Here is an 18,912-nt window from a genome sequence, read left to right as displayed (position 1 = left end):
CATTGTCTCCATTAAGTAGTGTGACTCCCTTAATCTTGTGTGAACTTGTTTTTTAAATTAATACTTCCTTGGAGTACCAGAAAGCTTGTAGTATCTTGTGAGCATATGGACACTTGTTCACCCAGCACGCTGAATTGTACAAACCAGTTTTGATTTTTTTGTGTGCAAAAGCACTTTATAATGTAAATAAAAGACCTGTATTTTGAGTTGGGAGCATATTCCAGGTGCATGCTAGGATAGAGCTCTCAAATTAGTCATCAAAGTTTCTGAGCAGCTGCAGACCTACGTGTAGTCTTAGCATAACTAGCATGCAATGTTACCATGTGAAATCCCACTTAGTTTGACAGTGCTGCAATTGGTCTATCCAATTCAAAGAGCCCCTTAAATGGGCTCCAACATTGAGGCCTTGACAGAGATTTCCCCTTAGTTCATCATAAAGGACCAGAGTCCCATGGCTGCAAATTCTTTGCTAGTCTCTTTGAGATGCAGTTGATCTCTGTTCTCACCCCCCATCCCCTACCTTGGCTAGTTAAACATCGAATAAGCTTAGCAGATTCCACCTAGACCTCTTGGAACATGAGCTCACAGGTCTGCTGGAGAGTCCATGTGAAGATGCTGGTTGATAATCCAGTAATGTTACAGATGTCCCACCAAGGCCCCAGATAGCAAAGGGAGCCATATTGGGACCAGCCCAGGTGTCAGCTGCAGACTGATAACCAGTTGACCTCACTCACTGGCACAAAAAAGCAGATTTATCCAGCTGAGCTCAGCCCAAACTCCTGACTCACAAAAATTTAAAGATCCAATATGATGGTCATGTTTTTAGTTTCAACAGCTCTCTGCAATGTAACGAATATTTCCCTGACTGAAACTACAGATCACTAAGCACCATGCTTTTAAGACAATGCCAACAACCCATCCCCCAAACCACTGTAGAACTTTTTTTTAAATCCTTTTATTACTCTTTTTTAACAAACAGCCCCAGGGACAGGGACCAGGGGAAGGGGAAGGAGGGGAAGTGAGGCCCCAGCCCCACAACCTCTCCCCCCCACCCCTTTCCCCCTTATATATTTATAATCTATATACAAGCCCCGGGGGTAGGGGGCAAGAGGAACTCCCTCAGCGGGGTGGGGGCAACCCAGGCTCCTTGTCCCCTCGGGACCCAGGCTCCTCTGCCCGTCTGGAGGGCCCTTCTCCTCCTCGAGAAGGCGGCCCTGTCCGCTCCCAAGGCTTAGGTATCCAGCGCAGGGCATCTGGTGGGGAGGCCTAGAGGACAGGCATGTGTTAAACAGTGAGTCACAGTGGGAGGTCAGGGATGGGATGGAAGGACAGGAAATCAGGTGGCAACTCCAATTTAGAGCTGGGGCCACAGGGGTTTCTCCTTCACCTGCTGGTAAAGGTCGATGCGCTGGGTGCGGAAGACTCCACTGTAGGTGGAAGGCGGGGCCTTGAGACGGGAATTGAGGCCAGAGAAGGACCTAAGAGAAGAAGGGCATCTAAGGCACGCCCAGGATCCAGACCCTGGTCCCAAAGTAAGGAAGCACTTGGAAAGTCCACATCCCTATTCCCTTTCACCTTCCAGTTGGGGGAGTCCGTGATGACCCAGGTCCCCCAAGATTGCTGCTCAGTTTTTGATAATCCTGGAACGGCTTTAGTTCCACTGGATGCAGCTGAGGGAAGAAAAATCATGAGCTCCCTGCCTCGAAATACAGAATCCCTACTCCTAAATCTTGGCACTCCCTAGCCCCTCAGTTGCTGTACCTTACCTCTGCTCGCCCCAAGCTAGCAGGGAAGGGCCTGGCAGGTGAAGGCAGCACCCGAGTAGCAGGAGCAGGTGGGGGCCGCACAGCCAGGCTTGGGGGCTGCAGAGCAGGGCCCACAGGTAACAGAGAAAGGGGAGGTGGGGCAGGAGGTGGTGCTGGCGGCAGGGAGCCAAAGTTCACCACAGGCAGCTGTGAGTCTACCATGGGTAGAAGCATCTGTAACAAGAAATTTGGGTGTGCATGTTGGGGGCAGGAAGGAATGTCAGAAAACCAGGGAAAATCAAAGCCAGTGATTGGACAGAGAAATCAAATGAAGGGGAAGTGGGAAGATACAATATACCTGCTGGGCAGGAGCCCCTGAAGGGAGAAAGCCACTTTGGCCACCAGGCTGCAGAGTAGAATAAAAATCCGAAGGGGACGGCAGATCCTGGCGTACCTGTTGGGAAATGGGAAGAAATACATCAACCCCTACAAAATCGTTCTCCCCACCCTATCCCCCAATATCTAACACCTGCCCCTCTCTTACCTGAAGCAACGATGTGTCGGGCAAAGGACTGGGGCAGAAAGCCGGAGAGTAGAGGAAGGAAGGTGGAGGGTAGAGAACTCCTCCAGCCGGCAACTTCCCCAGCTCTGCAGCTTGCAGTGTGGAGAAATCCAGAAACTGGCCCTTGAGAGCTACCCCAGAGAGCAGTGCCGAGGGAGGGGCTGGGCCGGGGGGTAGGTATAGGGGCTGTGATCTGGAAAGAAATTGTGGGGAGAAAAGCTGTTAGGAAGCCAGAGTCCTAGCAATGCCTTAAGTCCACTAGCTTCTGGTACCCTAGAACTGTGTCTTCCCCTTTTTTCTCCCCTGAAACACATCTCCAAGTACTTCTGTGGTCCACAGGTATCGAGTCTTACCTGTAAGGGTGCAGTGAGGGTGTCCCAGGGCGGAAGCCTCCACTGTTTGGATGTAATTGAGAGTCCACGGCTCCCCCAGAGATCTGCAGAAGAGCAGGGTTGAAACATCTTTAATATCTGTGGTCAAGAAAAGATCACCATCCCACCCATAGCAGCAGAACGCAGGAACAAAAATGATGTGACAAAGTGGTATTTCACAACTCTACAACATAGAAAGGCTTGATTATAAATACATACCAGGCAGAAAAAAATGATTATTTACTGAAGGGGTCATGCAATGGGAAGTCGGGCCTACCTGAGAACTGGAAGGCCCAGTACTGCCATAGAAGACCTCAGGATACAGACGCTGGCCTGAGGAGGGGGGCTCCGGGCCACAGTGCCCAGAACTCAGGTTCTTGGATTGTGGCTCAGCAGAGGCAGCAGCACTGGGAAGCAGCTCCCAGTCTCTTGATACAGGAATGGCCTGGGAAGGAGAGGCCTTGTGGAGAGGGATGTCTGGCATCCTGGATGCCCTGGTCATTCTCAGCAATCTTCTCCGGAAATCTTGGGCCTTTCCACCAAATTCTTACTCCCACTTACCTCAGTGACTGATGCTGTTAGCTCCTTCTCTGTTTTCAAGCTGTCTCCTACCACTAGGCGTAAGTCCGAGTCCTGTGATCACAACAAGGCAGGAGACATTGTCCCATGACAGACATGGGTCCTCTGTGTCCCACCTTTAGTCCTTCCCTTCTCTCCACCCAACTCAGGACACCCATATCCAGCCCACACAGACCTTGTCACTAGTGTCAAACTGGACTGGGGGACCAGGTAGATGGGATGGCCGAATGGGGCAAGGCTCTGTGCCTCGGTCTGTACGCTGTGATCGTTCTGTGCCAATGGGGCCAGGGGGCAGAGGCTGCTCCCGGGGCAGCTCCTGGATTGGGCATACAGTAAAGTGGGTTGGGGGAGGGGAAGGGAAATCTAAATTGGAATGCCCACAACACACACTCAGAGAGAAAAAGCAGAAAAAGGTAGGGCCAAAGTCAGATTCCTGGAAACATTCCCTTATCCTTTTTTAGTCTTTTACCTTTCTGTCCCCATCGTGGGGGGCAGGTGGCGGTCTCCTAGGAGGTTCAGAGCCAGGTGGACCCTCACAAGGAACAGCATTCAGGGGTGAGGGGCCTCCAGGCCTCTTGGGGGGTCCCTCTGCTGCCCCCTTGAGTCCTCCATCAGGGGAACTTCGCTGGCTGCAGGGACCTGATGACACCTGAGAATCCCCACTCAGGTCCACCCCACTGTCAGACTGACTCATCTGAGAGGAGTGGAGAAGGAGTTAGTTAAGTCAGGGTAGAAAGCACCCCAATACCTGACTGATGCACACAGATAAACTGCAGAAGGGACAACCAAGTGAGAGAACAGCTCCAGACTCAACCCAGAGCAAGTGGGGGAGTATGGCCAGTGCTCAAAGAAGTCCCAGCTCAGACACACCCTCCCACCCTCACTCACCTCTGTGCCAGCCACATCCTCGAAAGGACTCAGGGGCTCCATCCAAGGCTCCATGGAGCTAGGCCGATAACTCTTTCGGCTAGTGGCTGGAGAAGGGAGCACCAACCAGAAGACAAGTGAGAGGAGATGATAGCTCAGAAGCCCATCTCATTCTTAACCCTTCTACCATAGTCCTTTCACTCAGTTTTACTCACCAGTATGTAAACGGTTCCAGATGTGAGGGGTCAGGGCCTCTGTGCCTGTATCTCTGGACTCTGCCTGAGGGCCTGGGCCCTCAGGCTTAGAGCCCAAGAATCCAGAGCTATGAGGTGGTGGCAAAGATTCCTACGGATGAGAAGGGCCAGAGGCAAAACATGAATTGGGTGGGAACTGGGATTATAGGAAGCCAGGACAGAGTGGGGTGACACAGTGTGTGGCGTGAGGCAACAAGGGAGACACATGGGAGACTAATACTGAGAATTCTGGAGTAAAAACAGTGAAAAACAGGAAAGAGAATGGAGAAAACATAACCAACAAGAATCTTCACGAGTAAGAGTGCAGCAAAGCACAATCTCAAACCCATTCTTTACCTCCTGTAGCAGCTCTGGTTTTCTGGGAGGCCGCTCCCGACGTTTAGCGGGAAAGGGACTAACCCGGGCAGAATCCCGAGGAGTCCCACCCACCCCTCTCACCATTGGCCCCGGCTCCTCAAAGTGGGGGTCTGGGGAAGAGAAAAAGTGTCAGCATCTGCCTGGCTCTGCCACTGACCCTAACTTTTCTTCCCTACTCCATCTCCCAATCCTTCTACCCTTGCTCCCTGCAGAAACCCACCGAGCAGCAGGGCCCCTAGGCCAGGTTCTCCACCCACTCCCTCCAGCACTTGACCTTCTCTGGGGATGGAGATATTCCCACCCATAACCCCTCCAGCTTACCAGAACTGAGGCCGTTGTTGACTCTCTGGGGCTCATACCGGGTTGGGGGCCTAGGTGAGGGGCCCTGAGGGGTTTGGGGAGGTCCAGGCTTGTGCCTTGGGTGCCCCCCTGGTGCAGTTACACTCCCTTGACGGCTACTAAGCTGGGCCAGAGCCTGTTGGATGCCAGCAGGGTTGCTGTGGATAACTTGGTCCAGGCGGAAGACAGCAGAACTGCTGGGAGGTGGGGGAGGCAGGGGAAGCCCCGGGGGACGCTCCTCTGGAGGACGACTGGAGAAAACAGAGCAGTAGCTCCAGTATCCACTAAATCGTTACTTTTTCCCACAAGTTATGTTTCCCAACTTCTGCTTACAACCTATTCTCTTCCCTATTAAAGTCCAGGTGTTTCTGAGTCCTTCTAAGGGTTCCTATGTGTACAGGAATACAGAGTGGAAAGGAAAGAACCAGGAATAAATATATACGTGGCTGTTCTTGACTCCATCACCCTACCAACTGCTTTCCAGTTGCCTTAGCCAGACGCGGAAATCTTACTAATTCTAGAGTCCATGGCCACAACCTCCACTACACCCAAACTTATCTTTCCCTCAGGTTTTTTCCCCCTCCTCCCATTTTTAAACCACAATAAATTTAAGTTTCTCCCTACCCACCTTCGGTTCTTGGGAGAGGGCCAGCTCCTCTTGTCTCCTCGTCCTGGCCCGGTCCTTCCTCCAGGACCCCCACCGCCGCCTCCACTGTTGCTGCCACTGCTGCCAGCCTTGCCCCCTGGGCCAGGGCGCCGGTTCTGCCGTTCCATGCCTGGCCGCTGACTTGAGAAGCTCCGTTTACTCAAATCCTTGGCTCTCTGGCTCAGATCTCCACGGGACATGGCTGAAATACCTGGTACAGCTCCACCTCCACCTCCCCCAGGAGCTCCCACAGCCTTGGGTGTTAGCAGTGCTGGTGGGGGTGCCTCTTTGTCCCCTCGGCGCTCACTGGCGAAGTCACTGCTCTCTGATGCAGTCTCCCATTCCTCATTGGCTTGGTCTGAGTTCTGGTTTGACAGATCAGGAGACTTGGCAGCTGCCCGGCGAGGTGGTGGGGCCACTGTGACTGTTGTGAGGGCCTCCTCAGGTCCAGGAGTGGAGGCTGGAAGGGTTAAGGAGGGCTTGCCCTCAGACCCCCTTGCAGCATTTTCCCGTTCCTGTTTCAGCCTCCGGAAACGAGGTGGTTTATCCTGCTGCTGAGCCCTCCCATGTCGCCTCCTTCGGGGTCGCTCCCCGTCTTCCATGCCCACGTTGCTGCCTCCACTGCTGCCTCCGCGCGCCACGGGGGACAGAGGCCCTGGGATCAACTTCTCTTTCAAAGGCTCCTTACTTGGTGGCAAAGGGCCTGTGGGAGGTTTCTTGGGAGCCAGAGACTTGGCTGGAGGGCTCCAGCCGGGGCAAACTTGAGGAGGGGGCCTCCCTCCTCCTCGGCCCCGGCGAGATGGCACCCCTCTGGGAGTGAAGACTCGCCCACCCCGGGCAGTAAAGCGGGCTGGGGCTGGTGAAGGTGGGGCTCCTGGTGGTGGGGGAGCAAGAGGGACCTGGGTGAGTGTTCCCTCCTTGGGTGGGGGGGCCTCCTTGTCTGAGGGAGCCAGATCACTCTCATGGGTCTCACTGCCTGTTTCCGAGCCCCGCTGCCGGCGCCGCTTGGGGATTTCCTCATACTCTGAACCCTCGCTCCGTGTCTCGCTGGCAGTGCGGCCTCGGGGAGCAGGAGGGTGGTTTGGTCCCCCCGTCCCACCTCCACGCCCATCATCTCCTCGAAACTCTCGGTAACTGCGGAATTCCCGGCTTCGGGCTCCCCGCCCCCGTCCCCCATAGGTCCCCCGAAAACCCCTCCCTCTGGCAAAATACTCGCCTCGGCCCCGACCCCGGCAAGAGGTAGGACCCACTCTTTCATAGGAATAGTCCCTCCGAAGCCTTGGGGCAGGGGAAAGATTCCCATTGGGCGGGGTCTCCTTGGGGCCCCCGAGCTTCCCCTTGGCTATCTTGAGTGGGTCTGGCTTTGGGGCTTTGGGGGTTTCATCCCCCTGTTCGAGAGGCTTGGGAGGCAGCTCTTCAACTTTTGTAGGTGGTGGCGGTTTCTTTATAGGCCCAGCCCGGCGGGGTGGGGCCCCTGGCTCCTCTGGAGGGATTCCACGACGACTGCTGCCTGGACGAGGGCCCCAGCGGGTCTCCGTGCGACTCTCTCTGCGGGGTGGTGGGGGACCCTGGCCTCCACTTCCAACTCCGCGGGCAGGCTTTCGGCCTGCTTCTGGCCCTGTCAGCTGTGCAGTCTCCTCCTTAGGGGGCTCCTTCTTGGGAGGTGGAGTTTGTATCTTGGCCCCTTCATCACTGCCTGGGGGCCAGGGGAGAGGACGGGGCCCTGGGGGAGCTGGTTCCTCCAGAGGAAAGCGAGAGATTGGGGGCCCAGGGGCTCCATTCTCAGGAAAGCCTGGATAACTGGCCAGATAGGGTGGTGGGGGAGGTACTGGAGGAGTCTCGCTCCTGAAGAGACAGACAGAAAGAATGAAAATAAGTATCTCAGGAAAACCAGAACTAGGTGGGAAAAGAACACTTTATTATGATCTAGACTCTCTTTTACTGTTTTTCTGTTTTGGCAGAGATGGCATCTAGTTGCCCAGGCTGATCTCGTACTGCTGGGCTCAAGCAATCTTCTTGCCTCAGCCTCCCAAAATGCTGGGATTACAGGGATGAGCTACTGCATCTAGCCTCTCCTTTCCTGTTCATCCCTATCCCTACCACTAACCCAAAGTACCTTTCTCCCAGGCCTAGATCCTTTCACTATGAACTCACCCATTTCTCATGACCAAGACTCACCTCATCCCCTTGTCATCCTCATCTGCAGCCTGGCGCAGTGGTGAGGTAAGTGGGCGGGGGTCAGTGGGTGTGGCGGTGAAGACATCTCCTACCCAGGCCAACTTTGGATCCACCGGTGGAGTGCCCCGTTCCCGTAACATAGCAGGTGCATGACGGTCAAATGGCTCTGAGCTTGAGCCCCCACTGTCTGAGCGCTCTCGGGGAACTAGGCCTGAAGAAACCAAAAGAAAAAGAAAAATAATCCTATTCATGTCACAGGCCCTCCAGCCCAAAAAGCATTTCTCCAATCTAGTCCTCCCTGTCAAGTCAGCTCATCCATCTCTTGTTCCCAGTAGGTCTGGGCCTTGCCTGCTCTTGTATAACAAGATTATCCACTCAGCTTCGCTACAAGAGAAACAACCCACCCCAAATAAATCCTAGCAAATGAAGGACCACTCCTTCTTTCCTTTCATTCCTTCGTTTTTGAGATGGAGTTTTGCTATTCATTCCTTTATTTTTGAGATGGAGTTTCACTCTTGTTGCCTAAGCTGGAGTGTGATGGCACAATCTTAGCTCACTGCAACCTCCGCCTCCTGGGTTCAAGCGATTCTCCTGCCTCAGTCTCCCGCTACAGGCGAGTGCCACCATGCCCGGCTATATTTTTTGTACTTTTAGTGGAAACAGGGTTTCACGTTAGCCAGGGTGGTCTTGAACTCCTGAACTCAGGTGATCTGCCTGCCTTGGCCTCCCTAAGCGCTGGGATTACAGGCGTGAACCACCATGCCTGGCCAACCACTGCTTATCTCTTAACTAGGTCCATTTTTGCAACACACCTATCTCAGCAGTGCTAAGCATATGCCCTTCCCTCTTCACTATGACGGGTAAAACCCATCATACCAGTGTGACAGTTAAGACCCTGATACCCAATTTCTAAGACTGAGGGGATTTTCCTGTTTCCCACTCCTCCTCCCATGCCCCTTTACCAGAGGGATGCACGCCTGGAGGGTAGAAGTCTAGAGGGGGGCGACCCTGGAGGAGCCGGGGGTCCACATAAGGAGGAATCATCATCCATCGGGGATCAAAGTTCATCGGGGGCATGGGTGGGGGCCGGCCCAGAGCACCTGGGTAGAGGGCCTTGGGGGGTGGGGGCGGAGCCTGTGGAGCTGGCACAGCCCCCAGGGTCACAGGTTGTGGTGGTGATGGGGGCACTGGGGTAGGAGGGGCAGAGCCCTGTTGATGCTGCTGCCACTGCTGCTGCTGCTGTTGCTTCAGGAGTTGCTCCTAGGAAAGACAAGATGAGAGAAGCTCAAAGCACACATGGACAAAGGAATCAGCAAAGAAAAAACTTGGACTAGGGGAAATTGCGGTGACAATGGAGACAACTGGACAAAGCAGCAAAGGGACCCAGAAGGTAACTTATGAAGAGAATTAGGTACTGAAGCCAGGAAGAAAAGCAGCCCTCAGAAAGTAAATAACTTGATTTTACCTGCTGCTGCCGCTGGAAACGAGGAGGCAACGACTTCTGATATTTGGGGTAGCCCAAGCCCTGACTAGGGGGCTGGCGGGTGGGACCAATTCCATCACCCTTGGGTTCCACCTTTGGAGCTGGGGGTGTGGTAGGAGGAGGAACCTCTTCTGGCGGTTCAGGACCCTCTTTTGAGGGCAATTGTGGTTCCACTGCATCGAAGAAAAAAAAAAACACAACAGAGTGATCTAGTTCAACAACAGACACTCCATGAACACTCCAGGAGTATCAGGTCTCATCTCTAGCTCCCTTAAGACTGAGGTACTCTATTCAACATCTATTCTATTGAAGTCCCTCCCATTTAAGACCCATTAAAGCACTTTATGACCTCTCATGAGCCCATGGTGATGGCATTAGCTTTCTATGAAATCATCAGAATAACAGTACTTTCTTCAGTCTCAGCCTACAGGAAACGGGTTTTTATTGATATATTTCTTGTGAGACAGTTTTTTTTTTTTTTTTTGAGACAGAGTCCTGCTCTGTCACCCAGCCTGGAGTGCAATGGCATGGTCTCAGCTCACAGCAACCTCTGCCTCCTGGGTTCAAGCGATTCTCCTGCCTCAGCCTCCCAAGTAGCTGGGACTACAGGCACGTACCACCACACTTGGCTAATTTTTGTATTTTTAGTAGAGATGAGTTTCACTATGTTGGCCAGGCCAGTCTTGAACTCCTGACCTCGTGATCTGCCCGCCTCAGCCTCCCAAAGTGCTGGGATTACAGGCGTGAACCACCATGCCTGGCCGACAGGGTCTTACTTTGTTGCCCAGGCTGGTTTCAAACTCCCTAGGCTCAAGCGATCCTCCACCCCAAGTCTCCCAAAGTATTGGGATTACAGGCATGAGTTACAATACTCTGCCAAGAAATGGTATTAGACTACAACCTAGGATTTCAGATAAAATCTTCCCTCCTTCAGATACACAGATAGGACACTATCACTGATAACCAATAAACCAAAACAACTGCCTTCTACTTCATTTGTCCCCAGCCTTACCACCCTGCACCTTTAAGCACCTTGAAGCAGTGATCTGACATCTGGTAGTACCTATCCCCATCTCCATACCTGGGCTGGCTTCGAAGCTGCCACTGCTGGTGCTACTGGTACTGCCACCACCACTCACCAGAGTGGGAGCTGCAGCCACACCTGGAGTGGGAGTACATTGGGCAGGAGGGGCCTGTGCTGGCTCTTCAGGTTCTTTCTCTGGTGTTGGGGCTGATGCCGGAGATGGAGCCAGAGGTGCAGGGAGTTCTTTAGGGACTGCAGGTGGTGGAGCTGGGGTAGAAGGGGCAGCAGGTGGGGCAGCAGGCTCTGCTTTGAGCCGCTTGTCAGGTGCCCCAAACTTTTCATCGAGTCGCTTGAGCTTCTCAGCACAGGCTGCCCGGCGCTCTTCCTGCATGCGCCGCTCCTCTTCTTCTCGCCGTCGCCGGGCCCGCTCCACTGCCAGGGAAATCTCAGATGATGACTGCTTTCGTCGCTGCCGCCATGCCTCGTCCTCATCTTCAGGTGCTGGAGGCTTGCAGGGAGGACCCCCACGATCCTGTCAATTGGCAAGACCCAGCAGGGCCAGGGGTATCAGTTACTATGCTTTCTACCATCTCTTTCACAGACCAATCAACTGTCGCTACTTGCAGGATGCAAGGACCCATGCTTTGGCGTTGATCTCTGGGTGGTGACAAATTCACTACCCTGGTCTTGTCTGAGACCAGGCCTTGCTATGTTGCCCCGGCTGATCTTGAACTCCTGGGCTCAAGTGATCCTTCTGCTTCAGCCTGCTGAGTAGCTTGGACTACAGATGCACACTACCAGATCCAGCTATCTAGCCACCCTAGTCTTTTTTTCTGTTCTCTCTCTCCTTCAGAAACCCAAATACCCAGGCCTCCTTGTTCTTCTTTCCTCATTAGCATCCCAGTTTCTCACTTCTTACCCAGACTCCGCTATCACCAAAGATATTTCCAAGCTTTCCAGGATGTTTTGCAGCCTGGCACTTCACACAGTCCATTTTTAGCACCCTCTTCCTCTATATCACAACTGCTTCCATTACTCAGCTGACACTGATTTCCCACAGCTGACCCTCTCAATCCCTTATTGTAGACACTCACTGGGTAGTCCCCAGGTGGGCCCCAGTTCCCGGTGGGGCCCCGGTGAGGTGGGGGTAGGGGAGGCTTTGGGGCAGGAGGTCCTGGCTCTGTCTCTGGAGGCCGAGAGGTTTCTGCCCAAGCCGTCTTAGGAGGGGGCGGTTCGCTGTTGGGGGAGTTGCCCTTTTTGCCGTCTCCTTCAGTGGGCCGTTCCTCACCAGATGCTGATTGGGAATCCTTGCTGTGAGCAGATCAACAGTGAAATTAAAATCAGCTGCAACTAATATACTCCTCTAAGAGTATATTACCAAAACACAAACAAAGACCCCTCCTCCTCTCCCCTGATGGCCCTAACTCACTGGCCCTCAGCTCCCTCCTCATCAGAGTCTCGCCCATCTTCCTCATCGCTGAACTTGAGCTTTTCAGTGTAGTCAACCTCTTCATGGGCCCCTGAGGGGAAATATGAGTATTAGTAACCCAAGCATTCTGCCCTCCCATCTCATAAGGTAGTCTGGAACTACATAACAAAATGGACTACCAATGCCAGCACCCTTCCCTCTGAAGTCTAGATCCACCAATGAAGTCTTATTCTTATTCCTCTCTCCACTTTGCCAGGACTTGGTATTCCCCATCCATCCTCCCCTACCCTTCTTTTTCTTTTTTCCTTTAAGAGGTAAAGTCTCGCTCTGTTGCCCAGGCTGGAGCTGAATGGCATGATCATAGATCACTGTGACCTCCAACTCCTGGGCTCAACTGATCCTCCCACCTCAACTTCCACAGTAACTGGGACCACAAATGCATAGTCCACAGCCAACTAATTAAAATAAGATATTTTTGTAGAGGTGGGGGTCTTGCTATGTTGCCCAGGCTGGTCTTGAACTCCTGGCTTCAAGCGATCCTCTCACCTAACACTCCCAAAGCACTGAGATTACAGATGTGAGCCACTGGCCCTAGCCTTCCCTACACTTCAATGTCTGCCTTCCCCCCACATAACCCTGTATTCTTTTTTTCCTCATTAGGTTTTGCCTTTCAAGATCCAAATTCTTGACCCTTAACATCCACTTACCTGCCCAACCATCATCATTCTCCTGATCCAACTGATCAAACTCTTTGAGATTATCTTCTTTGAGAATAGAGGGACGACCCACAGGCTCTACTAGACGCATTGGTGGCCCTGAGCCTCGGGGGCCCGCCACACGGGGAAAACGGCTGTACACAGGAAAGAAAATGAAAGACGGCATATTGTATAACCACATACAAGACTGATCCTAGACTGAGCCTCCTGGCTAGAAAACCATCTCCTCCCCCAATAAGCTTCCCCTCCCCCCAGCCCCAAACCCAGACCTGGATTGCTCACCTGGGCCCATCAGGAGTGGGGTATCGGTAAGGCCCCTGGGGTCCATAGGGCGGAGGGAACGGGAGATATGGGGGATACATCTGTAAAACGGTCCAACAGTAGCTGCTCAGAGGGACAGTCAGACACCCTTCTAGCTCCTTAAGCCTGCTATCAATCATCCTCCCACCCTCCCTTCTATCTTATAGGCCAAAGACTAAGTCCTGATTCCTAGCTCTCCAGCTTCCAGTGTAATTGCTCCAAGACAAGACACCAAGACTCACGAAGGGCGGCATCATTCCGCGGTAGGGAGGGAACTGGGGTGGGCCTGAAGGTTGCAGCGCCCCCCGGGGATCATGACCATGATGAAGTTTGGAGTCCGGGCCCTCCAGCTCATCAGGGCCACGCCCACCTCCGTCCCTCCAAGTTGTAGAATCTGTATTTTGGAAAACGTAGAGAGAGGTATCAATGATTGGAGGGCAAGTGAACATAGCTGAAAGTGATGGGGAGGAAGGTGAATAAGCTAGCACTTAGCTCTGAGATGGAATAGATGTCTTGGCCAAAAGGCAGCCACTCACTTTGGGGGCGGAGGCTTGGTCCGGGCCCAGACGACTGTTCGGCAGACTCCCTTTCCTTGGCAGCCTTGTCCTGGTCGCCAGCCGCCTGCAGGGTCGGAAATTCCTCTCGAGAGAATCGCGACAGTAGGCTTGATGCCCTTCCACCTATTAGGATGGTGATACAGAACAGGAGGCAGAAGTTTATTTACTGAGAACACACTATAAAAGTGGAAGGCTCTGACTGGGCATGGTGGCTCACGCCTGTAATCCCAGCACTTTGGGAGGCTGAGGCGGGTGGATCATGAGGTCAAGAGATCGAGACCATCCCGGCCGACATGGTGAAACCCCATCTCTACTAAAAATACAAAAAATTTAGTTGGGTGTGTTGGCGCGTGCCTGTAGTCCCAGCTACTCTGGAGGTTGAGGCAGGAAAATCACTTGAACCTAGGAGGCGGAGGTTGCAGTGAGCCAAGACTGCACCACTGCACTCCAGCCTGGGTGACAGAGTTAGACTCCATTTCAAAAAACAAAAAAAAAAAAAGGGGGAAGGTTCTGACAGGTACCAGACTATCAGGTTTCCTGCCTTCAAACTCACCCCCCTAGAAAATAACTGCTTATTCTCCAAGAAGGTCAGTTCTGGGACCACTACACTCCATTATATAAGACTGCGACTTAAACTTGCTCATGTGCCTCCATGAAACTGAATTATGGGCGGTTCTTGATTTAGCCAAAGAGGACCAAAGTCACTTGGCTGAAAATACAGTGCAGGGCTCATGCATCCCATAGTGCCCAAACACAGCTCCCCAATTAAGTGCTGCACTCACCATCTCCATGTGCTCCATGGGTGACGCTGGCTTGTGCCCAGGACTTTACCCCGCTTGGAACCAAAGGAGTGTTCTGGGGAAGTGTTCAGAGAGATGATAAATGATGTGGGTGGGACAGCTATGAGCCATTCTTCCCCCTACCCCTCCAGTTCTCCAGGTACCTCTGGGGCTGCTGGGGGTCGTTTCGGCTGGTTGGAGGCAGGCGTCTGTGAAGCCGGCAGTGGCTGCGATTCCGGCGGCTGAGCGGTTGAGGCATCGGAACTGAGGGGATAGAATGGGAAGGTTATTCAGGCCTGAGATGCCTCCCCGACTTCTCCAACTGGTGGAGACTCAGGACTGAAATTAGGCCCATTGTTGCCATTTACAAATATAAAGACAAAATAATTTTGTCATCCTTTGTAGGCTGTTGTCTGTTTCCTCATGCTCTCTCCAAGACAAAAAGCTAAACGTACAATTCCTTAGCCACTTAACAAGAAACCTGGAATAGGTAAGAAAGGGACTTCTTCCTTTGTCTCTGGCTCATACATGGCTGGGCTAAACCAAGCCCCAACACTCCCTGAAGTTCAAGTTAAAATATCCATCACTCTAGGTCCCCCAAGCCTCTGTCTACCTCTTGGGGTCGGACTGCTCCTGTTTGCTTGCCCATCCTGTTCCGTCTTTCGGCACTAGTGAGACATTGGGGTCATTGCCTTTGTTCTCAGCTTTCAGGCTTGGAAGGTTGGCTGGAGGTGGCATACGCCGGGCAATGGCAACTTTCCCAAGACTCTGCAGGCCATGGCGAGGGGCAACTGGAGAAAAAGATGGAGAGAGGGTCAAAAATGCCTCATATGGGAGATCTGATGGCCTCCTATCCTGGGCCACATTTATACATCTTGAATATCTTATTACCCACTTCCTCCAAACTTCTCTTAGAAGGGATTCCTTCCCCTGCTCTTAATAATCTCTGAAATTGGGCCGGTTGTGGTGGCTCATGCTTATAATCCCAGCACTTTGGCAGGCTGAGGCAGGCGGATCACCTGAGCTCGGGAGTTCAAGACCAGCCTGACCAAAATGGAGAAACCCTGCCTCTACTAAAAATACAAAATTAGCCGGGTGTGGTGGCGCATGCCTGTAATCCCAGCTACTCGAGAGGCTGAGGCAGGAGAATCACTTGAATCCAGGAGGCGGAGGTTGTGGTAACTCAAGATCACACCATTGCACTCCAGCCTGGGCAACGAGAGCGAAACTTGGTCTCAAAAAAAAAAAAAAAAAAAATCTGAAATCCCTATCAAGAGGGCTGAGATATGTAACATTCAATGCTTCTATGTGAGATTGGTTGATCATAAGCCTGCAAGGAGCAAGCTGGCCTCAAAGTTTCCCAAATCCACATTTCTTTGCCTCCAATTCTTACGTGTCCAAAGACAGGGAACCACAGACACGCCTTTGTAGGAGGGTAACTGGTGTTCACCCAGAGCCCACACCCCCTTTAAAGGACCCAATGTAAAGTTGGGAAGTCTCCTCTAGTCTTTTGGCATTTCTACTACAGCCACTTCCCTTTAAAGAGCTCTAAAACATATGCCCCATGCACGCCTAGCTTCCAACCATCAGAAGCATCTTTGCAGGACCCTCACCAGCGGGTTTCTGGATCTCTAAGGACTTGCCCTTATACGTATCAAACAGGTTGAGCGAGGAATACTTCTTTCCATCCTTTCCCTTGGCAGTCGGCCCCGAGCGATCGGACATTGCGCTGGAAGCTCATTGAGTATGTTGGGTCCTGCAGGCACCTCCCCCAAAACGTGCCGGAGCCTGTGGGCCAGATAGCAAGTGCCTCAGTCTCTGTTCCCTGGTCAGACCATAACAGAAGCTTAAAAACTCCCATGCATTGTCATTAGGGACTCAGATATGAGGCCCCCTGGTGTCTTTTCCTCCAGTCTGTGTAAACTGCCCACTCTTTTCAAGCGACCACGATCTAGCTCCCTCATAGCTCAAATGCCATGTTCCCTCCTTTCCCCTAGACACCTTTGTCAAGGAAATCTAAGTAAAAATCCAGTATCCTCCCAGTATAAACACTCTGCCCTTTGTGCCTGTCTACAAAGGGTAGCAGCCTTGCATTCCCTACAAGTAGTAATCTTTTCTCTCTCCACCAAAATCGTTTCAGAGGCTTACAACAGGGCAAACAAATTCAAGCAAGAGAAAACTAAAAAAGAAGCATACAATTCCATCACAGAAGAAAAAACAACGCTTTAGATTCCCTATTTATTGGACACCAGCTCCCTAATCATACCCCCAGGGCCCTGTACCCCAGGCTCCCTGCCCAGCAGCCTCCTGTCCATCTGGGAAGGTTTGCAGGAAGGTATGCTGGGAGTTTAAGGATTTTATGAGCTTGCTCAGCCAGAATGGGGGTTGGTACCAGAGAAATCCTCATAGAACAACTGGGGCTCCACATACTCCCAGGCTATAGGAACCCCAAGTATTTGAAATATCCCATGTTTTTCTAAACTTGCTCCTGTATTGGCTCCTGGAAAAAAATCGCCTCCAGATGAAATACCGTTTTACCATATGAAGAACAGAGAAAAAGCATTATAGAGCCACCTAGCACCCTGCAACCATGGGCCAGAAAACAGAAGGCCAAGGCCAGAGCCATCTTCGTTTTCCTATTCTCATTAAAAATGTCCATCACCAGTGTTTCTTTCCTCGATACCTCCAGCTCCCTAAGCAAGCCAGACGACAGGTCTCTCAGTCCGTTCCAGAGTGACCAGGCATTCGTTTATGGACGGGAACAGTGTAAAGAGATGAGAAATAGTGGGGAAGAAAGCAGGGAAATCCAGACAGGCCCAGAATGAAAGCCAAAATTGGGGAGAAAGAACTTTATGACAAGCTAGAGATGACAAGGATGTTGCTTCGTAGGTGTTTAAGGAGATCAATCTGTGAAAATAAATATATGAAGAGAAAAGGAATAAAAGAATCATGGAGTGAGCAGACCAAAACTAACAGAAAATAACAGAAAATTCCACCACCATATGAAAGCAGGTGAAAAATATATGGAAACAGATATGGCCAAAAAAAAGGATGCAGACAACGAAGTAAGCGGACAGAAGCCCGAGAAGAAAAACGGGGTTGGGGGAGAAAGGAGACGAGGAATAGGAAAAATGAAAAAGCAGACACAGGGCGACTGAGCAATACAGAAAGCAAAGATGCTGGATAAAAAGCAGGGTTCTAGAGTGGGAGTGGCTCAACACGAAGAGGGGCATCCAGAGGGGGAACACAGCGCTGGGTGACAGGAGGGGGTCCAATATGGAGGAAAAGCGCCCTTCTCAGAGAACCATCAGGCGCGGCCCACCCCGGGGCGGCAGCCGGGGAGGGGGCCCACAGATGTGGGTGAGAAGCCAAGAACGCAGCGGAGGGTAGGGAATTACGGGCCCAGGCGCAGGGGTCACCCCCTGAAGCCAGGACAGTGGGTGGGTAGGGGCACACTATGGATCCTGAATGAACGGCCAGAGGTGCAGGTCCCAGAGTAGAGGTACCGGAGGGGGAGGGGCAGGCAGGCCCGGCAGCAGGAGGACAAAATGGCGGCGGCTAATGGCAGCTTCTCCTCCCCCCCGGCCCGCCACCGCCGCCACCACCGCCGCCGCCACCACCACCGCCACCACCACCGCCACCACCTCTCCCGCGCCGAAAAAGGGCGTCAGCGCACGGTTCACCCAGACTCACCTGGCCGGGTGCGCGGGGATCCGGGACCCGGGCCTAGGGGTTCCCCGGGACGGGATGGCGGTGGGGCGGGGGAGGATGGCGGCGGATGGCGCCGGGTTCGGCTCCTCCCGTCTCCCTCGCTCACTCCGCGGCTGAGCTCCGACTAACGGCCCATCCGGGCAACCGCCGCCCCCGGGAGCACCCCCCCAACCTCCCACCTCCCTCCGCGCCTAAACACGCCCCTTGATTTGCATAAAGGGCGGGGCGCTTTCTACCCTAACTCTCTTTACTTCCAGGGCTGTCCTTAGTTTTAAAAAAAAAAAAAGCGCCGGGCGCGCGGAGCATGCGGAGGTTATTTGCATGAAGAGGAGGGACCTGAGGATACTAGGACGTCGATTGGCTAAGGAGGCGGGCCCCCAGCGTCGGCCGTTGAGACGTGTTGAGGGGGCGGGAATGCGGTGCAGGTCGGCTGGGCGGTTGGGACGCAGAATTTACACGACGAATGTGGGAGAAAGAGGCGGAGCGTGCGTCGGACGTTCGTAGACAGATGGGAGCGGAGAGACGCCAAAAGTGGAAGGCAACGACTCACGGCCCGTGGCGCCTTCAGCTGGGGAGGAGAGAGGGGACACGGGCTGGCGGGCGGGATTAGCTGCCGGAGGGCGGAGTTTCCGCAGACTTGGTACGAGTTCTAGCTCTAGCGTCCCTTTGCCGTGAATTTGGGGAGGTGGTTGCAGCAGGGGGAAATGCATCAGAGGGGCGGGGCCTTCCAGTTGTTAAATCACGTCATGCAAATAAGGTGGATAGACAGACCAATCCAAAGGTCCCGGGAGGCGTTTCGCCCGCACCATGTAGCGTAAGCATTCTTCGGGCAGTTCTATTTATTTGCATAATGTATGCAAATCGTTTGAACAAAGATAGGCTAGGAATGACTTGTTCATCAAAATTTGGGCAACCATCGACTAAGACGAACATTTAATTTTATAACCTATAACTTTCGTGAATAAATTTTTATATTTGATATCGGGAATTTGTAATTTCTTAATGGGTTTCATTT

General features: G+C 52.8%; 1 protein-coding gene and 1 non-coding gene across 2 annotated transcripts; both read right to left on the bottom strand.

Annotated features, from left to right (window-relative positions):
• Positions 1 to 932: 932 nt before the first annotated feature.
• PRRC2A (proline rich coiled-coil 2A) lies at positions 933 to 18,024 on the bottom strand. Its single transcript, XM_038005856.2, has 31 exons — positions 17,880 to 18,024; positions 15,800 to 15,974; positions 14,800 to 14,977; positions 14,351 to 14,450; positions 14,190 to 14,262; positions 13,387 to 13,530; positions 13,093 to 13,244; positions 12,833 to 12,912; positions 12,542 to 12,684; positions 11,835 to 11,925; positions 11,500 to 11,716; positions 10,463 to 10,937; positions 9,364 to 9,554; positions 8,861 to 9,158; positions 7,899 to 8,109; positions 5,703 to 7,565; positions 5,057 to 5,325; positions 4,715 to 4,845; positions 4,340 to 4,469; positions 4,146 to 4,231; positions 3,727 to 3,951; positions 3,433 to 3,573; positions 3,240 to 3,311; positions 2,956 to 3,123; positions 2,661 to 2,743; positions 2,290 to 2,500; positions 2,104 to 2,199; positions 1,767 to 1,979; positions 1,576 to 1,670; positions 1,388 to 1,478; positions 933 to 1,266 (listed from the first exon to the last, which is right to left on the bottom strand). Exons 2-31 carry the CDS (start codon positions 15,909 to 15,911, stop codon positions 1,120 to 1,122), a joined length of 6,486 nt encoding a protein of 2,161 aa, XP_037861784.2. The 5' UTR covers positions 15,912 to 15,974; positions 17,880 to 18,024; the 3' UTR covers positions 933 to 1,119.
• Positions 15,491 to 15,622, bottom strand: LOC119626876 (small nucleolar RNA SNORA38). The gene has a single exon (XR_005243069.1). It is a non-coding gene; the product is annotated as a small nucleolar RNA SNORA38 (small nucleolar RNA).
• Positions 18,025 to 18,912: the final 888 nt, after the last annotated feature.

The sequence above is a fragment of the Chlorocebus sabaeus genome, chromosome 17, assembly GCF_047675955.1.
Source record: "Chlorocebus sabaeus isolate Y175 chromosome 17, mChlSab1.0.hap1, whole genome shotgun sequence".
Classification (NCBI taxonomy): domain Eukaryota; kingdom Metazoa; phylum Chordata; class Mammalia; order Primates; family Cercopithecidae; genus Chlorocebus; species Chlorocebus sabaeus.
The sequence above is the reverse complement of the archived record's forward strand: the minus strand, read 5'-3'. Positions and strand labels throughout refer to the sequence as shown.

Excerpts from the sequence above, each read along its gene's own strand:
- PRRC2A (XM_038005856.2), bottom strand. The coding sequence starts at position 15,911 with ATGTCCGATCGCTCGGGGCCGACTGCCAAGGGAAAGGATGGAAAGAAG. Across the intron at positions 12,913-13,092 it reads GCGGAATGATGCCGCCCTTC|ATGTATCCCCCATATCTCCC; the intron begins GTGAGTCTTGGT and ends ACCGTTTTACAG. Across the intron at positions 3,574-3,726 it reads CCCACGATGGGGACAGAAAG|GAGCTGCCCCGGGAGCAGCC; the intron begins GTAAAAGACTAA and ends TGCCCAATCCAG.